General features: G+C 41.4%; 1 protein-coding gene across 1 annotated transcript in view; it reads right to left on the reverse strand.

The window, feature by feature from the left end:
* Nucleotides 1-22,612, reverse strand: part of ANKRD44 (ankyrin repeat domain 44) — a 128,046-nt gene that overhangs the window by 29,123 nt on the left and 76,311 nt on the right. The window contains exons 4-14 of the mRNA XM_053947044.1: nucleotides 22,293-22,363; nucleotides 18,487-18,687; nucleotides 17,416-17,503; nucleotides 15,481-15,623; nucleotides 13,922-14,134; nucleotides 12,890-12,968; nucleotides 9,735-9,849; nucleotides 6,681-6,763; nucleotides 5,283-5,346; nucleotides 2,839-2,907; nucleotides 2,020-2,160 (exon numbers count right to left, since the gene is read on the reverse strand). Of these exons, the coding sequence (XP_053803019.1) occupies nucleotides 2,020-2,160; nucleotides 2,839-2,907; nucleotides 5,283-5,346; nucleotides 6,681-6,763; nucleotides 9,735-9,849; nucleotides 12,890-12,968; nucleotides 13,922-14,134; nucleotides 15,481-15,623; nucleotides 17,416-17,503; nucleotides 18,487-18,687; nucleotides 22,293-22,363 (1,267 nt within the window). The remainder of the gene's footprint in view (nucleotides 1-2,019; nucleotides 2,161-2,838; nucleotides 2,908-5,282; nucleotides 5,347-6,680; nucleotides 6,764-9,734; nucleotides 9,850-12,889; nucleotides 12,969-13,921; nucleotides 14,135-15,480; nucleotides 15,624-17,415; nucleotides 17,504-18,486; nucleotides 18,688-22,292; nucleotides 22,364-22,612) is intronic.

Genomic DNA, 22,612 nt, shown 5'->3' on the forward strand with positions numbered 1-22,612 from the left:
TGCAGTCTGGTACCCACCCCCAATCTGCTCTTCAAGGAGCTGACTTCCTCCAGACAGCAATAAGGATTATACAAGTTAACTGAGTGCACTGCATGGGTCTGCAGGTAGTAAGTTTTCAAAGCTATGGAGAGAACCATAGTGTGGTAGTTTATTGTCCCACAAGTCAATGTCAGAAAAAAAAAAAATTAAATTCTGGTTTCTATTAGACCAACACTTTCTAGAATCCTTCTGTTTCAACCACAGCAATGTTGTGCACTTTTTTTCCTTTCCAGAGAGTAACTCAGGATTACTACACCTTGCTTCCTCCTGCTGCTAGTTCTTCTCTAGCATTTAGGATTTAGAGCAACTTTAATCACGGACACTAATCACTCTATCTCAAGTCTGCATTAGCTGACTCGCCTCACTTTCTGTCAAATATCTTGGCAACACTGTGTGATCTCTCAGTCAAGTTCTTCTCCCTGCTCATTAACTACACACATCCAGAGTTAATGATGAATATTCTTTGGAATGAGATTGCCTGACCTTGCAAGTTTTTTGACATTCAGCAGGGAAAAAAAAGATTTGCTGACCTATAAAATCATGGTCTGCACATAGCACTTGATCTACGTAATAAGGCTTCCTCCAGAACATCCCAAAAACTGAAAAATTTAATGAGAAGACAGCATCACCACATCAGAATCAATTTAGGTTTGGAATTGTGAGGACAAATAAAAACCACATACTTCTTCCAAAGTTCAGGATGTGACTAAAATAAGCTTTTTTTTTTTTTTTAAATGAGGGACAAAAGTAGAAACATCCTGAAGTTAACCAAGAGCTTGTTTAAATGCAGGAACCTCACCTACCAAGAAGCAAAAGCAGAAAAACATACACTGAATCATCATTCTCAACCCCCCCCAAGTAACACCTCACCCTGGTAAGACAGAATTAGAAACAGGCAGTGGTGCAAGCCTTCCTACAAGCTTATGCTGGTTTTCATGCCAAGCACAGACTTCTGATGACCCTGCCTTTTTCTCCCCAGCACTGCTCAGGTTTGAGGGTGATGGGGAAGACACTTTTAATGTCAGTATTATCACAGCAAATGATGAAGAAGCTCTCAAGGCTCTGATGTGGCTTTCAGAACTCTGCCATAAAGTTAAACCAAACTTCCCCTGCCGTGGCATTGAGGTGGTGTTCTGCTGGCAGAGATGCAGCTGTACTTTTACCAGATCTCACTATACAAGAAAGCAAAAACTAGATCCTTAGTGTCTGGAGACACTGTGAGACAGAAAATCATAGGATGACCTAAAATAAATAGAGGTTGCTAACAGTTTTAAGAGAGAACTATCGGGATAGAGTCTGGTTTATACAGTGTGTTATATGGAAGAGATTGCCAGAATGTTCAACTATCTGGGAATTAAAATTGCAGTCGGTAACCACAGAATTTCTAAGTTTTACAGCTGTTTTCCCCTTTTTTCACAAGAACACCACTGCATTCTGACAAAGGCTATTCCTCAGACATCCCTTTAAAAAGGCAACCTGTTCAGACAGAGTGAGCATTTTTATCTGCTCTGACAGTTGAGTGAGACTGATGGTTACGTCTATCCCACCCTTCCCACAAATCTGTCAAAATGCCCAAATGTCTGTCACTGCAGCCCATGTCAGAAAACCTCTCCTCCTGCTGTGTCTTGCTCTATCCCTTCTGATGGACTTGCAAAGCAAATGCAGAAAATTCTCTGAGCTTAATCTTGTGAGGAAACCACACAGAGGAAAACAGAGGACATAACACTGTGAAAATACTTCTGTAGGACAGGGTGGCTGCATTCCTTCAGAGGTAAACCGTGGAGCTGAAATGCCACATCATCTGGGGGTTTGGCTTCCAGTCAGAGCAACTCACTGTGGAGCTATGCATACATCTGAGAGAAATTCCTGTGCTAGTGGGATCATTTTTTTGGCTCAAACAGCACAGCACCATGAAGAGACTAAGATGACACTGATTTAGTAAAACACCCAGGAAGCAGGAATTCCTCAGAGCTCTCTTACTTTCGGTCCATGTCAGAGGCAGCAGCGTAGTGCAAAGGGGTGCGTCCCCAGTCATCTGTTTCATTAATATTGGCTCCTGTTGTCACCAGAGTCTCAATGCAGTGGAAATGACAATTTGCAGCTGCATAGTGCAAAGGTGTCCTGAAACATAAGTGGCAATTTGTTACCTCATATTCCAACATGTACTGAGGAGGATAAAGATAAATCTTAATTGCTGCATTCCTACAGATTTCCAGCAGTCAATATCAGCACTTGAATTTATGGAAATTTAACAAAATATTGTGTTAATAGGAGGTTCTGGTGCTGCTATGCAGCCTAATAGGATACAGAGCACCAATCTGTGTCTTGCCAACAGCGTAATGGCTGTGAGGCAGCAGACAGGCTACTTGTCCCAGCTGGGAGGCAGAGCAAAGCACCGTGTCCATCACAGCATCTTGTTTAGCTGGCATAGCAACACCCATAGCAACGCTTTCTGTGGGGGGAAAATCCTCTGGGAAGCACATCCAATAGCAGCTATCCTGCCATCATAACTCAGGTGCTGCCTTGGGCACACCAGCACAAGAATTTAGGCAGCAAGGAAAAAAAGAAAAGCTGTGATATTTTTAAAAACTCAAGAGGGTGGGATAGCTTTAATGGATTTAATGAAGCCTGCACCTGTCTAGCTGGCATGTAATGCAGCAGCAAGGATTCTGCAGAAAAGCCAAACTACCTGATTTTGCTGCCATTTTTCATAGAACATATGCTTTTCAGTCAGAGGTGCCCTTTTTTCCTTGCCTGATAGACCCTTTCTTTTTTAAAAGAGCTTTGTAATTTACCTACCTTCCACATTTGTCCTTCTTATTAAAATCTGCTCCACTGCTTTGCAAGAGTTTTATACATTCTACATTACTGAAAAGAGAAGTAAAGAAAATAAAACATGAACAAAACAGAAGCTTACACCTGCATTGGCCCCTGTCCCCCAAAAAGTTACAAGTTACTCTAGTTATTTTTGTGTTATTTGCTGTGCAAAAACAGGGTACAGCCAACTATAAGATGAAATTCAATCAAAAAGAAAGTGAAGCTCTAAAAGTAAATTATTTTCCTTTTTTTTTTTTACTAGAAAATCTCACTCTTCTGCAGAAGAAAAAAATTAGTTTTCCAAAGAGAGCACAATAAATGTGATCAGTGTGTTTGGAGATTTTCAGTGGCAGCTGTACTGTAGTGCTTCCCATTCTGACCTGGTATTTTATAAAGGAACTTTAAAAGAAAGTTGTTGCTAGCTTATGAAATGCCAGTCTAATAACGAAGAGGTGACATTTAACGAAATCCACCCCCACTCAGCAAAGCATTCAACGGTAAGCAATTTGCTCAAATCCTGTTTATTTAATGAAATATAATCACAAGAGTCACTTGTAGGTATATTCTGATATGATTTGTTGACTATTGATAGATTTAAGCTTATCTCCAATTGCTTTGTTAAAAAAAGGGGTGTAGCTATTATAGTGATTGTCACATCAACACTGCATTTAAAAAAATGGAGGAGAATTAACCACAGTCTGGCTGTTTTTTCATCTTGTTTAACCCAGGTAACTTTTAATAGAAAACAAACCAGCTGCATTCTGACATCTTTTGTAATTCAAGCAAATAAAAGTAGGACTCCAAGCCAGAAGATGACAAAGAAGTGCAGCACTTTCCAAGACTGCTTGTGTTTCACAGGGGCATCACTTGTGCTAACAATCAGATGAGCAGACCTTTGAAATTCTTTTCCTAGCGCCCATGCAACTCCCATTAATGTAATGGCAGTAACAGGCCTGTGTCAGGAAATACACTAATGGCTTCTGTAGATCTCCAGCTACAAAAAAAAAGAGGGACTGGGTACAATAATGCAATATTTTTGTGTGTGTCAATACCAACTCTAAATTGCTGTTGCATAAAATAACTACAGAACACTCACCACAATGCACTAAAAATAAAAACACTTGCTAGTGATGATAATCATAGTAAAGCACTGGGAAAATATGGTTTATTTTCATGAGTCATTTTTCCTTCATATTGAAGCCTCTCCTTCTCTTTAGGACTTTCAGGATGTTTTTATTATCCTTCTGGGATGCAGCCTTATCAAAGAGGTAGCATCTGAACTATACTAAAATAATCTCCATCCAAGCAACTTACACCTTACACTTAAGTCATACCTTTTACACTAAAGTGAAAGAAGTATCAAGATGAATAATATCAAAACAGTAATAAAACCAATATTTGGATCAATTTTATTAGGGTTTGGGGGGTTTTTCCCCCCAGGAACAAAAACTTTGTGATACAGATTTTGGTCCACTGAGAAGAAAAAGCAACTTCCAGAATGACTGCCAAGTATTTGCTGTGGATGAGCATTTCTGCTTGTTATAACCACAGAGAATCCAGGGGCTGTAGCCAAAGCTCCATTTCAGCTGTTTTCTGAGCCATAAAGTACTGAAACAGAAGAGTCAAAACCCAATGCCTGCCAAACATTGTGTCCTTTTGCTAGATTAACCTCTCAACACTTCACTGACATTTATCTGGCAATATTTAAAATAACTGGACGCTACAGTTACATCTTAAATTGAAGCATTTAAATTTTCACTTCTATTTCACTTTTCTGCCCTCCCACTACTTTTCAGGAATGCATTACCCTGAGAGAGGGGCAGCCTTCTTACTTTCTAATTTGGAGGATGTGGGTTTGGTTTTGGTTATTTTTTGTTGTTGCTTTGGTTTGTTGGTTTTTCTTTTAGAAACTTAAAATTGCACCTGAAAAATGGGAGAAAGGGAGATGAACTTCATTTGGACTCCAAGGCTGCATCCTGATGGGCACTGCTGCACAGCTGCATTTTTGGACAAGGACACGGTCCAGAGATGGAGGCCAGGAATAACTCCCCTGCCAGCAGCATGCCAGGAGCTCCAGCTCCTGCTCCTCACTGGGTATTCCCTAGAGACTGATGCTTTCCTGGAGACTGCTGGCCCTTGGTGACTGTTGTGGCCCTCAGGGAGGCCTGGGCAAGTGCAGCACCCCTCTGAAAGCTGAAACAGCCTTCTCAGGGGCATGAAAAGGAAGAGTTTTCTCCTCTACCTGAAACCCATGCACAGCAAATCAACCCAGCTCACCCTACACAAGGGCAGCAGCAAAGAAGAGCCTAAAGTGACCCAAATTATGGCATCAGACTGCCTTGCACAGCAATAAATTCCTCTGTGGATAGCACAGCCAAAGTGGCTGGCCCCAAGATGCCTGGGAGCAGCCCCAGTGCAGTACTCACCCTCCGGCAGCGGCCGCATGCAGGCACGTTCTTCCGAAGCTGTCGGGGGTGTCTATGTCAAAGCCTGCAGACAGCACGTGCTCATTACTAAACAAGGACACTATGCTATACTTTTGTCCTAGTTAAACCACAAGAAACATCGCAGAGACAGAAAAATCAGTTAGTCGAGAAGAAACCAGAACGCGAGGCACAGTCAGAGAGGCTGTCACGGGGACGGCGAGCAGCTGCTCCGCGCTGGCAGCGCTAGAAAAAGAGCTGCGAAGGTGACGAGCGTCTATTTCCGCATCCAGCTCCTCCACATCCCTGTTTGCAGCCTGTGACAGGCGTTTAGGAGGCTGAGACTTAGCAAGAAGACTGCGACAGCAGGACGGGAAGACAGAGAACATGGAGACATGAGGAAGAACCAGAGTCAGCCTAAACATGAACTGGGGCTGTTTTCGTGGCGCGTGGTTGTCAGATTGGGAAGAGGCTTCCAGCAGCATGTGGGGATATTCATCAACATGCATGAGGCCAAAGGTTGCAGCCTGAAAGTGCTAACTCTGGTCACCCAGAGTGTTTTCCTATCTAGTGGTCAAGGCCAGAGCACACCAAGTCTTAATATAATAGGGTATGTAATTACCATTTTTCACGATTCTTTTATGCCCTACAGGACTTAAGCTAAGGGGAGAAAGTAGGACATTTTACATGTTAAGTAATGAAGGAGTTTTCTAGAAAACTCATATGAATTTTTTTTTTAACTCAGGATTTTTTAACTCATAGGAATTCTTGCCTGGAAAAAGCAGAATTTGGGATTTGGCCACTGATTACTGACTCTTTTGAAACAGTTGCATAAGCAAGCTCTGGCTGCTTCTGCTTTGGGCTCTGGTGAGGATCCCAAGCCTGTTCTCTTGACACTACACTTCCACTCATTTTCCTTCTCATGCCCCCAGAGCTTTGGCCAGCCTAAGTCCTTAATTACAGATTCAGAAACACACTTTAGCTGCATGCAAAATACCTCATCAACATCAGTGAGATGTAAATACCTGTGCCAGTGCAGACCCCAAGGAGATAATTTCAGAATACTCCTTTGGTGGGCAGGGGGGAGAATCCCCAAAACAAAACAGGATCTCACATTCCTACAGTTTGGAAAGGGGTTCTAAATTTCCTCCCTCCCCCTGTAAATTAGTCTAAACTCTCTGAACCTGCTGGGAGAAAAGAGCTTTGGGCATGAACAACACAGGAAGTACCAGCATGGCTTTGGGAAAGCCTTGCATGCTCTGCTGCACTGCCCCACACAGCACAACACAGCAGCACAGGAAGCCTTTCATTAGAATAATTCACAACAAAGCATAGAAAGGGGCTGCAAGCAGCAGAGACAAACACTACTCCAGTTCTAGGGACACTGGGGGATTTACTCACCCGATGATAACAATTTCCTGCAGCAGTCTGAGTGGGCATTCAGTGCTGCTAAGTGTAAAGGGAACATGTTGTGGATCCCACACCTGAAAGAGACAACAGCCTCATGACAAAATGCAGGTTACATACATACACAGCACATCAAAGCTCCTTCCAGGAAGGCACCATTTTCTCATGTTTTTCTAGGAAGATTCTTTCTTGGTGTCTGCCATTATTTTTATCTGTATTTCCTTAACAGCCTTCTTGAGAGTTAAAAATATTCTGATGCAGCAAAATCTTGGCATTATGCTTTGAACAGAATGTAGCAGGATGGTTTGCAAAAATTCCAGGCAAAGCCAAGGTAAGGGAGGAAGTAAGAGACCAGATACTGCTTGGAGTCAATTGCCCAGTGAGCCACAAATTTCTGCACCAGCTACACCACATACAGCAACTGCCATTCTGAGGGAAATGTAATGCCAAAATCTTCTCTATATTATTTCTGAATCCTTTTTTTTTTCCCCAGATGACTGTTCACATTTTCCTTTAGGCTGCCATGTTACAGTTTTCTTCCACAGCCTAAGAACTAGTAATCTAATCTTCCTATTTGCTCCAGCTACTCTCCTCACCTCCCCTTTCACTTTTTCCTCCCTTTAACACATGACCCTCTTTTCAATCACACAATAAACTTTCAGAGCAGACATGATGGGTAAGAAAAGAAAGGGCACCTTTAGATTGAGCCTATTTATCATTAGTCTAAATCTGTATCAGGCAAACATGTAGTTTTTAAACAAGCTGAGCACTCAGCAACTTTAATTAATATCAGGAAATCATGCCAGTTCAGTCCCTAGGCATGCCACTGCTTACTGCTTTAGAATATTTTTGGGTCTGGATATCTTGGTGTCTTTCATTCAGCATTGTTTTGTGTAAAGCATCTTGTTATTCTAGAAATATTATCCTACTGGCAGTTCTCCAAGTGCACATAAACATGGAGCCTCCGAAAACAACTAGCTTGACAAGATTATCATCTACTGCCTGCTCCAGCAGATTTTTTTTTTTTAATTACAAACTGCAGAACAATAGCAGATGGATTCATATCAGTCCTTCATTTCTGCGAGACAATTGGTGGATGGGAGAGTATGATCATCTCATGGAAGAGGATTTCAGATGCCGACCCAAAGACAAAGAATCTTGTCTTTCTAGACATCATCAATCATAATTACTTAGGAAGCTTAAGACAATAATTAATGTGGATGTTTATAAATATATCTTGCTCTCTCCAAGATTTATACATAAATGTATTTAACTAATTTGGGTTTGTTTTCAAAAAAGTTATTCTTTCCAAAATCCACAGGCCCATTCTTTTTCTGTCTTCACATTAAATGTGTCCTCCTTGCTGTTTCACTAGACTGAGTGACTTGTGCTGCTGTACAGATTTTAATTTTGCTATTAGCAGCATCTATATCTTAGAGCAGATCTATTAAGAGATGATCTGACAGCTTGTTCTTTGAAGAAAACATTGCAAGTTCCACTGAGCTGCTGCATCTGTACAAACAGGTTGCATTTTCTAGCCATGGATTCATTTATTTAAGGGATCACTGGACAGTCTGTATTGCTGTTTCTCCCTAGACCCATTTCCCTCTGTCTCCTCCTCCACCTAGTTATCTTACACAATATTATTCATCTTTTTGGTCAAGATTTCTTCCCAGCAGATATTTTGGATGGTTTCCACCTAAATCCACTATCGGCACATTTGCTAGCCAGTGTCCCACTTCTACAGTGCTGCTCACACTGGTTCCTCCCATCACTTGCACACTTTCCCTTCCAGTGCATTGCCTAAAAGCCTGGCCAAGCTGTCTGCACTTGTTGTGAACAGTGCTGCAGTTTTCTTTCCTAAACCTATTTGGGGAGCTCACCCAGAGTTATTTACATGCAGCACATATTGAAAGCACATTTAGCACAGGCAGTAGCATCATTTCCATCTGCCAGCTATCTCTGAGCCAACTTCTTATTTCATTTATTTCTGCTGCTGGAAAAAGTATTTTATTTGATCAATGTTCCAGTTACCCAACTGTGAAATAGAAATTTCTAACTGGGTAACCCTGATTCCAAGAGTGGAGTGGGCTATCCCAGTGCATCTCATTTTCCCTTAAAACCTCAAGATAACAGACAGTGACTGACAGTACTGGAGAAAGAGTGAGGAAAAACCTACACTTCTATTAAGATACCAAGATCTTCATGCTGGCTGTATTAATAAAATCCAATGACACTAGCTGAAGCCTGTGGAATTGCATTATCCATGCCAATTGAAGATCTGTTCCAGCTTCTGAGTTTTTAGGTGACAGTTGTACTCAGCAAAGGAGAAGGGGTAAATGTATCACTTGCATAAACACCATCAAGCAAATAAACAAAATACTGAGAGCTGCAATTCTCTCCCAAATTCAAACCAGTCATTTGCATTTGAAAGCAGGGTTTCCTAAGTAGGTAAGTCAAGAGAAGTCCCTGATTTCTATGACAGGTTCTATGTAAAAGAAAAATTATATTTTGGAGACATGTGGAGGTCATTTCCAAACCCTTACATTCATGAAATCAAATGCTGCTCTGAAACACCTGTTACAGATATGCCTCATGGCACTGCATTATCCTGATCTCATAGCCCTGTGTTTATGTCCAGGTTTGCTATTTCCTTTTGACAGACCCTAGGAACCTGAACATAACTAAACAATATTCAATAAACAATACTCAAGTACTCTCCATGTGTATATATATGTATGTATGTATATATACATTCACACACACCCCACCCCTACTTCATGTACATTAACACCACTGTTCCACATCAATGCTTCAGGGAAACAACTTATAATCATGCAAGTGGGCACAACAGGAGCTTAGCAGAGTTTGTTTCCCCTCCACACTTCCCAATTGTTCATATTTTAGTCTCATGTCACCCACTGAAGTACAGCACAATCATGCTTGCCAGTTTTAACCTTCCCACTTCAGAAGGTGAGGAGCAGCTTTGTTTCCAGGCACTGGACATGACACTTGATCCTTACAAACTGCTCCTCTTGAGGCACCTACTTGGCAGTATCGGCTCCGCTGGTTATGAGGGTGTTGATCAAAAGCTCGTGTCCATATCTTGCAGCCACGTGCAGAGGGGTGTTACCATCCTTATCTACACAGTCGATTTCCCCTCCTGCAGAAGAGATTTTCATACAGTTTAACACTGAAAAATTCAGCATGAACCAGGGACCACAAGTGCTATTTGTCTCTAGCGCCAGCACCATGAGGAGCCCTGAGCTGCTCTCTTAGCCACAGAGGCACTGAATTTCCTGGAGTAAGGACCAGCACGCAGCAAGCACTCAGTTGTCAGCCATGGTCTGGCAGCAGCACTTGCACCTCCCTCTCCACCTGCAGTGGTGGGGAAGAGTGGTGAGAACGGGATGATGTACAAAGGTCAAGTACATGACTTGGATTTGCTGCCTATCTAAAGGTACAAATAGGTGCACTGAAATAAACTACAAAATAATCTGCTGAAACTGCACCCTCATTTGTAAAGGCATTTCCACTCAGCCTTATCTGTACAACAATGTAAATTAGAGTTCACTCCAGAGGCCATAAGGAACACACTGCAAACAAACGTGTTGTGTGCTTTTTGCATGCCTTACCAAAGAACAACCAAACAGTGCTTATGTATAACTTTTCCTTTTGCAATTTAAACCTGGCATCTTGTGTTTTATTCACATAAGCAGGAAAAATGGATTATTTCTTTAGATAGATTACAGACAAGTCCCAGTTTTCTTTTTGGACCAAGAACTGTAACTTTTTCAGTCTCTCTTTGCCAGTCAGGTTTACTGCACTCCAACTATTCTCTCCTTCTCCCAGTCCTCTCCAGCTGGCCTGCATCCTTGTGGAGGCAAAAGCCAAAACCAGTACTACAGCTAACATCTCCCAATGCTGAGTTGAGCAAACAGGATTACTTCATGCCTGCTGGCTACACTCCTATCTGTGCACTCCTGGACATTGCACAGCACCATGGACATCCATTATCCATTTCTTTAAGTACCACAACACTGCTGACTTGTGGTCAACAACCTTCTGATCCTCTACAAGCCCCAGATCCCTTCTGGAGGGACTGCCACCCACTATTCTGAACTTATCCAGCTGATACTCCTGCCTCTGTGGGTGATTTTTCTTTTGCTTCACTTGATTATAACTTCTGTCTCCAGTTTTACAGGATTATTTTTCATTCTGACTTCACCTTCTGCCAAACTATCAGTCTCTCCCAACTACAATTTTTTTTTCCAAATGTTTAAAGCACATCTTCTATTCCACTGTCCATGCTTTTAATGAAAATACTGGGTAGTTCCAGACCCAGAAGGGAAACTGAAAACTCCCTCACTGCACCTTCCATTTCAACAATTAATTTATTACTAATCTCTGAGTGTAGTTTTACAACCAGTTATGCACTAGCACTGTAGTATTTTAATATTCTGCTGGTTTGCTGTGAGAATGCTTCCTGAAAGCATGTAAAAAGTCTTGCTAACATCAGGATATGGTAATAGTTACTGCATGTTCACTATTCACAGGTGATAACAGGGCTTAATTGCAACAGGAAGAGTTCTAGTAAAGCACTTGACAACATGCCCTGAGAAGCTGTGGATTCCCCATTCCTGGAAGTGTTCAAGGACAGGCTGGATGAGGCTCTGAGAAACCTGATCTAGTGCAAGGCATGCCCTTCCCATGGCAGATAGGCTACAACTAGATGATATTTAACGTTCCTTCCAACCTTTCCAATTTCTAATTTTTTAATGGTAAATGAAGGTCAGTGAAATGCTTGAACAGGCTCCCTGGAGTAGAGCATCCACCAGTGGAGGTCTCCACAAACAGAAACTGCACATGGAAAAGTCAGAGGACTGTGATGTGTTCACAAAGCCTATTAAACTGCTGTAGAAGAAAATTGTGACATTCCAGCTTCTTTTACTATTGAGAAATCTATGCAAGATATTGCCCACTTTGGCTGACCTATTCTCGCCAGCATTTCTTTTTCTTCTTCATTTTTAAAGAAAGGTATCACACTTGCAGTTTTCCAATTTTAAGGTAATCCATTCTTCCTCTACAAGCTGCTAGAGACAGCAACCAGAAACTGAGACACCGTTAGCCAACTCATCAAGTACTGCAGAATGAAACTCCATTGCTTTAAATCATTGACATTTCTCTCTTCCCCAAGATCCCATGGCAACGAGGCATAAAGTCACTTGCAATGAGATCTGTGTACAACACTAAAATTAGAGGGGCAGAAAACAAAGAAAGAAAGAAGTGAAACCCAAGTAAGCGGAAGAAGAGTAGAGAGGTGTGAAGGACAGATAAAGAACTGCCAGTCCTTTCACACACAAATCCAACAGCAAGCAAGCAATGGTTCTAAGCCTGAGCCTATCAGACTAAACAACTAAAAATTGCAGTAAACACAGTTTCTTGTATTTTGCCCCAACTCTCTTTTATTATTACTATTTTATTTATCCCAGGAGAGAGATGATAATAATTTGCATGATGACCTGAAAGAACCATGATTTACTGGAGACCTCCATTCTAAGAAATCTCATTTAAATGTGTCATTACATTTAAAGCACAATTGTTCAACCATTTCCAACATTTCACACTTCAATTCCAAGATGGGATTTTGGAAAACAAAAACCAAAAAAAAAAAAAACAAAAAACAAAAAAAAAAAAAAAAACAAAACAAAAAAAACCAAACAAACAAAAAACAAAACAAAAAAACAAACAAAAAAAACAAACAAAAAAAAACAAACAAAAAAAAAAAAAAAAAAAAAAAAAAAAAAAAAAAAAAAAAAAAAAAAAAAAAACAACCAATGAACACAGCCCAGACCATCCTGTCTCAGGTAGCTTGAGCTCTAAGAACATCAGGGCTCCCAAAGGAGAGCAACTAGAAAATTGTGCATCCTTCTCAGCTGAAACAAGACCTAAATACACCTCTGAACTCTTGCTTTCAGGTTAAGAATCTGAATAGGTCATCTGGACCACTGTCAGTTGGAAGATTATGGAATTTTATTAACAACCAAAATCTCAGGTAGCGATGACATGATGGAATGAGATCTGTCAGTTCAGCTCAAAGCCAGAAGTTCAGGGATCTGCCCTCTGGGCCAGAACAACTGAAAATTGCAACAGTGGACATGCCTGATCTCTTGGAGAGCCACTCCAGAGGCACAGAAACTCACCGTTCTGGATGAGGGTCTGTGACCGCGTGAACCTCCCATGGACAGCTGTCATGTGCAGGGGGCTCTTCCCATCCTTACTCTGACAGGAATGAAACAGAGCAGTGTTTTAGCATGTGAAGCCTTATGAAAGCAAAGGTGCAATGAGTACAGAGCAATGTTTTGGGTTTGGGTTTTAGAGAAAGAAACTCAGACCAGGAAAGCTGAGCAATGAGAACATATCATGTGAGTGGTACCAGTCTCCACTCATATAATTTCATGTTTATTGACATGGGGTTTCACCTTCATTGGCAAGCACAATCTCTAACTTCTTAATAATTCTGAGTTTAAATAGTGCACTGACTATTCACTGATCTTAAGGGACTTGCCAGAGTTGTTAAATGCTGGAAGTTAAATGCCAGTTTCACAGATGGGAAACTGAAACACATGGAGTTTTAACTAAAGTAGTCAAAATCTTATACGAACTCAGAACACCTCAAGTCTTCTGATACTTATACCAGTACCCTCTGTTGGATATACCAGTATCATCTGTTATCAAGGATCCTTAATCAGCTTCAGCAAGATGTGTAAGTTGTGCCTTCAACAATATTCAGATAGCCTAAGCAGAACCAGACTCTGTAAGATGGGGCTCTAAATAGGTAACCCTGGAAATGGAACTTTTTGGAATCAGGTTTAATTATATCCATATAATAATATAATACAGGGAAGAAAAACACTAAAAAGGAATAGTTCTTTGACTTAGCACCATTCCCTGAGATAACATTTTGAGAGAGCTCCTGGGACTATATTTTAGTACTTTTTCGTGCCTTCATGAAAGCGGTTGGCCTAGAGTTTAGAGTTCTCATTGTATTTATCAACGCACTGAGAGCTCCTCTGCTGGGATGTAATCTCACCCAAACAGTTTCATGATCAACATTCTCAGCATCACTCCAATTCCATCAAGGATTTAAAGCCATGCTGTACTTGTTACAGATTCCTCCCGAGATATACAAAATAGGCTAAAGCAAAACTGTAAAGCTGGTATTCAAGTTTTACCTGAATATTAACATCTGCCCCATTATTCACTAGTAGTTCAAGACACAGTGCTCCGTGAGTGGAGGCAGCAGCAAAATGCAAGGGGGTGAATCCATTGTTATTAGGCTGATTTACATTAGCACCATAGTCAATCAGCTCATTAACAACAGAATCCTGACCGTTGTAACAAGCAATGTGAAGTGCAGTGTTTCCATAGATGTTCATCTCATCAATCTAAAATGAGACAAGGAGACATAGTTAAAATCACAGACATCAGCTTAGCATTTTACGTAATGCATCACACACTGCAAATGGAAATAGCTGGAGGCCTGAACTGTCATGTGGCATAGCTCTCACCAGCACATTTCATCGACAAATTATACTGCCAGACAGCTTCCCTTGGAATGCTTCACCTTTCCTATTATTAACTTTTGATCCTACTGACAATTTCTAAAACCAGTATGAAGCTTAAAGCTACTAGCAGGACTATATAATGATGATAATGACGACAAAATTCCTAACAAGCTGGAAAGCTTTTCTATATAAGTGGAAAAGCAGGATGAATAAAAAGCTCACAATATTTATATTTTAAAAGATTACAACAGTGACTATTGAGTTTTTGTGAACAGAGCCAGGCATAAGAGCTGGTTACACAGTTTTGTTTTGGATAGGGAGTGAGGGTATCTGAGTGAAAGCAATGTGAAAGTGCACAGACATTTACACATTAATATGAAACCACTTTCAGTAGCTCAGTATTATAAAGATGTAATTAAGATTATGTTACTTCTTGATGACCAACTTAGTATTCAACTGCTGTTCTGTAAAACAGGACAAGACAGACTGCACAAAAGACTCAGGAATGGCATGAACAGCCTTCCATGAAATACAGGCGTCTCAAAGATTATATCCCCAGTGGTGGAGAATGTGGAACTTAAAGGGACTTATTAGCACAGCACTGTTAATAACAGGAAACAGCTATTCCCCTTCACAGCCAACATCCTGTGAACATGAACTTCTGGCAATTTTCTGGCAGGTCAAGTCAGCTGAAAATGCCATGGCAAAAGCAGTGGCTTTATTTGACACCTCTGATTAACTGTTAGGCTGATTAGGCTCCTCTGGTCATCTCACCACTGCTTTGAGGAATTGGCAACAAGAAGTCTGTGCCCTGAAAAAAAGTTATTTTCCAGAGTGAAAACAATGTATCGGCTACAGAGGAAATACAGGTCTATAAACTGAAACAGCCTGAGCTGCTGCTTAGTAAAGTACGCAGTGTATATGTTGAGAACAATCACTCATCATATCAAAGGAAATGCTGACTCAAGGAAAATTTCATTACTCCATCTTCTTCTGCAGGAACAGGATATATCTTCTGATTCCTTCAGCAAGGTGGCCTGGAATTTACTGTCCATATCAGAGTTTCTTTAATACAGAATGTCTCCTGCCTCTTGAACCAACAAACCACGTGAAGCATGAGGTGGTCTGGAAATGCAACGCCTTTTCTTTAGAAGTCACTGTCTTTAGCAACATCCATAAGAAAGAAGAAAAGACTAAACAGAAATAAAGTGCACATTGCCACATACCTCCACCCCCAGGTTAAGGAGTTGTTTCACAATGTTAATCTGCCCATTGGATGCAGCTGCATGAAGTGGGGTGTAACCCTTCTTGTCTTTACAAGTCACTTCTGCACCATGATTAATCAGTAAGGCAACAACTTCCAGGTGACCTTCAAAAGATAAAAGATAGTAATCAATGAGTAGACCATCCCACAGCATCACTTCTCCCAGATTACTGTTTTCTTGCTAACACACTTCCCTTTTACTGGTGTTTCAAAGTACTCCCACGGTTTTACAAAGGAAGAAAAAGCATTTCCATAAATGTTCCTAATCCTTGCTCCAGGCCTCATGAAGAAATCCATGCATTCACCTTCTCCAAATGTGTCAAATTTCTCTTTACTGAATTGATTTTCCAGTTGCCAAAAGAACAAAACCACACCTCTTTTCAATTTATTTCTCTCAAGCTAACAGAGTGTGTTTTCTTCTCCCTCTTACAGAGGATAGTGATACAGTAAGCATAGGAGCATGGCAATGCAAGTCTCCCAAAACAGCATTCTATTGATGTCACCTGCAAACACAACTGCTAACACTTCTTGGGTTTTGTTAGAGATAAAAAGTAACCTTAATAAATTATAAAATTAAGAGGGACAGTCTTACTGCTTCGTGCTGAGACAGAACTGTCTGTCTTAGAATTAAATATTTATTATGTCAAACACCATACAAAGTTGTGCTGCATCTGAGTTGCACAGCACTTTCATGACAGGGGCAGCTCTGGTCATGTGCAGGACCTAGGAAACCATATGTACAAAGTCTATAGATAATTAGTGTTCAAAAATAATTAAATATTCCAGAAACTCTGTGAGGGTTTACAGCTCTCATCTCATTATCTAAGTTCTGTGTAAAATGCACTACAGAATCCATTGCTAATTTAGGCCCTAGATGTAATCTAAATACTTTTAAAAGTACATCATGAATTTCTGAAAACATTTAAATGTAAATGTAAAACATGTAAATGAAAAGTGGCGTGGAATTGCACAGCACAATGTAAAACCCTTTCAAATCCAGAGAGTGAAGTTCAAAGCTTGTTAGCTCAAAAGCCACATCACAGTTGTTGGCAAGAGCTTTTACATCTGTGTCTGTGCATATCAAAAAACCACAGCATATGCTTTTCTCACAGTTGGAAATCTCCTATTATGTTATTTCTAAAAGTGCCAGGATTAAAATCAAGATTTCTGACATGTCAAATGAAAGAGTTCCTGGCTGAGGGCACACAACTCCCCACAAACTGTAACCTGAAATATACAGCTTGGCCAACAAAAGCTCTTGAACAAGCATGACCACTATCACAGGCAATCTTGTATTTTTAAATTATAATGTCCCACTGTAAGAAATTTGCCTTTAACTTGAAAGAAATAAGGCAAACTGTTTGAATTAAGCAGTATTTGGTAACACCACTTGTTTTTTGAGCAAATATTCCGTTGCTCTTATCCACTCTGGAATTAAAAGCCACAATATTCTCCTAACAGGAAGAAAGTGCCTATTGTGAGTTTCCTAAGAATATCATAACCTAGCTGCTTATAAACTGCAATGAACAACATTTTTTATCACAGTTACCTGAATTTCATTGAAAGTACTTTTTAGCAAAAACTGAAACAAATATAACCTGGGGTTTTTTTTCTAGCACAAATATAGTTCAGGCTTGACTTAGAGTCAGGATAAGAAGACCAAAATGAAAAAGCAACACAAAAAGCCCACAATTAACTGTCTTAAAAAGGAAATCACAGCTAAGATGTCCCTAACTGCAAACCCATAAATGGACATTTAGATCAGCTGAACCCTTTCCTCTTCAGGGTAATTACAACACTCTCTTTCCATGGCCAGGTCTGTTCTTGTCCATTTTAAGACATGCTATCTGTTTGTGAATAGGAAATTAAAAAGAAGGAGCAGCAGCCCAAGCCTTACCCATGTACGCTGCCCAGTGAAGAGCTCTTCTGTCCTTTTTGTCAAAAGCATTGATGTTTGCCCCCTTGGCTAAGAGCAAGTTCACCATCTAGAAGTAACAACAGCAGGTAAACCAACCTCCAGACCATACACCTGAAGGTTTATAACAAATCAATTTTGCAACAAAGCTGGGATCGCATAATGCTGCATTTGAATGATTATTTCTGATACTCTCTATCCAAAATATTTTGATTATGACAGTTAGACACAGGCATTACTGTCTGTTTCCTATAGTCCAGTGTTTTAAAGGCCAAACACCATCACCATTTTACAGGAACTACCATTCCTCTTTCTTCTTTTAGTTACAGTACAAATCACCAACTCCATTGACAGAAGCTTACTGTTCCAGTCTAAGAGTTTTTATTCCATATCTAGATCTTCAGGTGTGGAATGGGAAAATGAGGATCCTTAAACCCAGATCTAAAGACTAGCAAAACCTAGGAGGCAAAAATCTAGGGGCGTTTATTTACGTAAGCTTTCTCATATAGTTAAATAATACTACTAGAAAGGTTTGCTTGTGTAAGTAGGGAAAAACAAGCATATTTTCCAGAAGGGCAAGTAGGAAAGCAGAGTGACTGGATCTCAGACAGCTGCATGTTTCTTCAGTATGAAATGAATCAACCAGTTTTCCCTTCTTTCCATTCTGCCATTCTTATTTTCACAGGCAGTCCAGCTCTGAAGGAGCAAGGAGACCCTGGAGCTGCTGCAAGCAGTGGCACAGCCATCTCTCCAGGAGTGCATGCACACCTCACTCATACCCTGGCTCTACTCAGGTACCTTCCAGCCACTGCTGTGTTCCTGCAGGTAGGAAACCCATCCCACAGCGTGGGATGCAGCCAAGTGACAGCAACCCTGGGGGTCAGGGACATGGGGCTCAGTCTAGACCCAGCCACAGCGGGTCTAGACTGAGAACTAGAGTTGAGTCTCGACTAGTACTAGACTAGAGTCTAGACTTGCACTAGACTAGTACAAGAGTACTAAATGAGCCAACAACCGAGCCAAGCAGTGCCGAGCGAGGCCGGCGGCGCTCACCTCGATGTGGCCATTGAGGGCGGCGTGGTGCAGCGCCGTGCGCCCGCCGCGGTCCGACACGTTGACGCTGCTCAGCAGGGGGATGAGGATCTCCGCACACTTCACCGCCTTGTTGGCGGCTGCCACGTGCAGCGGGGTCTGCCAGTTCTTGTCCCGGGCATTGACGTCGGCCGAGTGCTTGATGAGCACCTGCACGGCTTCCTGCAACGGCAGCACGGGCACAGCCCTCACCCAGCAGCTCCAGCAAATGCAGGGCGCTGCCCCTGGCAGCTCCGGCACGCACCTGGTGCGTCACACACAGCACAGGGCCAGCAGGAGGCACAGAGAACAACACCCATCCAAAGCACCTCCCAGGCTTCCAGAACAGTACTGTCCATTCAAATGGACAATAATGTGTGCCCCAGCATGCACCACCTCTGCTGTCACTGAGAGCAGTCAAAAAGCCTCACAGTCAAAACTTGCCAAGTGGATATGAGGATGTCCCAAGCTGCCTATGCAGAGAGCCCATCCTATCTGGTTGATTAACAATCAATACCTGATAGCCGTGCTTCCAGTGAAGAAATGAACTCACTTGAGACATTACTGCCATCACTGATGGGCCCAGCCTTGGCCAGCAGCAGGACACTCCTGGAGCTGCCTGGCACTGGCTCTGTTGGACATGAAGAAGCTTCCAGCAGCTTCTCACAGAAGACACCCCCACTACCAGACCCTTGCCACACAAACCCAACACACGCTGCTACAGGAATCATTCACAAAATGAAAAGCACGTCAAAATAACGGCAAAGTGCTGCATATTTTATTTATAAACAGGAAAAGGGGGAAAATAAAAAATGTGCAAAAACAAAATTTTAGCTTTGCAAAAACATGAGAATGCTGGTGTCCCCAGCTCAGCATGAGCATTCCTTTCCTCCCCAAGGCCTAAGCATAGGCCAAAGGTCTTGACTGCAATATCCATTCTGTCAGCCTGAGACCAAATAACATCTTTTAAGGTTAATTTTGCTGGCTAAAAGTAAATATTTCCCAGTAAGAAAATGTACTGTTCTCTCTTGAGAGCCCCTCTTGCTAGAGAATTCACAATCAGTTCATTTCTGCTTCTACTCATGCATCTGCCATTAAGCAAGTCAGATAAAAATCAAAAATTTTTATCAAAATTGCATTTCTTTTCTTCTTCCTTTTTCCCTCCACAAACAAACAAAATACAGAGGAACTACTGGGACACAGTAGCATTCAAACAACCTTGTCTGACAAATACAACTCACATCTGGTATGTGGGAAAGCCCTAGTCCTACATAGTACCTTATTTTTTTTCCATAAACTGCAAAGTTTTCTGTTAAGCCCAGCCAAAATTTTATTAATGAATAACAAATGAATACAGTATGTTTACATAGTACTTTTATATCTAGAATGGCCCAGGAGAGTGCCTGCAGTCTGTATCAACACTACATACATACTAGGAGTTTTATGTCTTTGTCCTCAACTGATCTCAGGAGTTTCATTTTCTACAGCCATCTCACAAACTGTCCTCTAACAGGTTTGTTCAGTGAGTGACACTGCATCTCTTACAACACCAATAACGATATATGACTGTTGATGTCTCAATAGGATTTTGTTTTTTAAATGACAGGCCTACTATTTTAAGAGTAATTTCAATGTAATTCACTGGAGACCTACCCGGCTGGGACATGAAGTCAGCAGGAAACTTCATGCACTCTTAGTGAAAGAAAGAGAAAGTTAAAGGAGAATTTTTAGAAGTAAATAATAAGGACTGAATATCTGAAGCTAAAAATACTTGGATTTTAAAAGAAAAATATCTACACATTTTTGTTTACATCTGCAGTCTGCTGCTCTTTCAGATTTGCAAAAGTTAAAATCCTTATGGAAAAGTTTTAATTCTATTCTTTTTAGAGCATGAGTTTTACCCTTTTATTATAGTTTCTCCATATGCATGCAGTGCCCAGCTATGGTGCAAGCCTCTGCAGTCGGTGTCTATAGCTATTCCAAGTTATCACAGTGAAATCTCTTAACTTTTTCAATCTGTTTAGGGCCAGAAGCTGATATATCCATTAACAATCCTACACAGACACTGTAAGGACTGCTGATTTGTAAATAAATATAAATCCCTAAAGCCCCTGAAAAATCATTAAGACATAAGTAAAGAAGTGTCTATTCTTTTAATCAACATATAAAAGGATTCAAGGAGATAACTTCTGAATCCTCTGAAGTCTTCATAGTAAAAGATTGATAATAAAACTTAAAATTTGTTGGTGATCATTCTAAAAACAACTGAGCTCACAAGAACTTCCAAAACTCCACCGAGTCCTACTGGTCAACTTCTGGGCCACTAACTCCTCTTCTTCCATCAATGGGAACTCAAAGCTGCACATTTGTTCACTTGTGTAAGAAGGTAAAAAGCAGCACTGAAAGAGCCTCAAAAATAATAAATTCTGATTCCAAATTGTTAACAAAAGTAGCAATTACAGTATAAATAATGAAGAAAAAATGCTAGGAGAAGAAAGCTGAATGTGTTTATGAAACATACCATGAAAAGGGATCGAAGGCTGATGCCTTCCCCTGCTGCCTCACTAATGCTCCTGGGTACCCACTGAGAGGTACCAGAACTGCCAGCACACTTTCTCATTGTGCTTCAGCTGATGCATCAGCTTTAACAAAGAGTTAAAGATGAGACACAAAGCCACAGAAAGACACACATTTCCTGCTAGGACTGTTGCTGACGATAAAAATCATGTATTCTGACACATCCAAACCCAGAAACCAAGCACACTGCAATTCCCGCATCAGAAAGACTGTGGCTGTTTTGTGAGGTTTAAGTCTGATCTTTGTTTTCCAACATGGCTTTTTGTATTTTGCCTCATTACAGCATTCACAGTCTATCAGATATTCCTTTCAGAGGGTTTCAGGGGATGCCAGCAGCTGGGAAGCTCAGCCAGCAGCCAAACAATGCCCGAGTTCAGAAGCGAGCCCAGGATTCCTGCCTCCAGGCTTGGCAAGCGCTGGATTGTTACGGAGGTGATTCGAGTCCATCAGGCTCTGGAAGACAGCCACCCTATGTCTCTTTCACAACCCCTCCCCTCATCCCCAGCAGCCAATTCTGTCTGCAGTTGGGCTCACTGTTAACTAAGCATTGGGAGGGTGACAGTAGACAGGGAGCTCCACAAAGGAAAGCCAAGAATAATGGTGCAGTTGGAAACAGAGTAATGCCCGAGCTGCATTCCCAGTAGTTATTGGTGCTCCTTTTTAAGATAGCAATGGAAGAGTTACAATATGATGCCAGAATATTTCTGTTTGTCAAGCAGAAGAAACATGGGCAAACCCTCCCTTCTGCATGAATCAAATGCATTAACAGAAAACCTAACGGATGCCTTGAAATGTAATTAACCAAAACAAATTACGTGGTAATGCATGTTGGATCACATTCACATCCACATCCACTCCCTTCTGGCACACACACAGCATGCACACACCCACAGGGATTTATTTCTCTTTTTTCACCACCTGAAGATAGTGTGGGCATTGTAGACCACTGTGGACTCTATCCCATGTGAGTCCTGCTCACTACTCCCTGTGACTTGCTATGGTAATGTAGAGCAAGGTGGAAAGCAAGCACATGAAGGCTCAAGAGCAGCTACAGGTAACATGTAAACACTGGCCTCCAGCTGCAATGCCCTGCATGCAGGAAATGCCTTCCCTCTTTGCATGCCCATGCCACCTACCACGGCTCTCCAGGGTTTGCTCTTCCCCCAGCACGTTGGTTATGTGTGAAAGCAGGGTAATCAAATCTTACTCACTTCACTCCTTGAAGCAACTGCTCGATGGAGAGGAGTCAGCCACATATTGTCCTTGGCATTGACACGAGCACCTGCAAATAAACACCAGAGGTTACATGCACGCCATGGGTGTGACACTGAGAGCCCTGCCCAGCTGGTTCTCAGTAACCAGAGCTGAGTACATGGTACTCTCAGTACTCCCCAGGACTCTCCTGGCACCATGTTCACCTTGAAAATGCATTTCCAGAGTCAGATAGATAAAGTGGGATTCAGAAAGTAAGGAACCGGATAGACAGGACTATTTTTAGGAATTGCTTTGCTTACAGGACACAAAAGAAGCA

Source organism: Vidua chalybeata, chromosome 7 (genome assembly GCF_026979565.1).
Source record: "Vidua chalybeata isolate OUT-0048 chromosome 7, bVidCha1 merged haplotype, whole genome shotgun sequence".
NCBI lineage: Eukaryota > Metazoa > Chordata > Aves > Passeriformes > Viduidae > Vidua > Vidua chalybeata.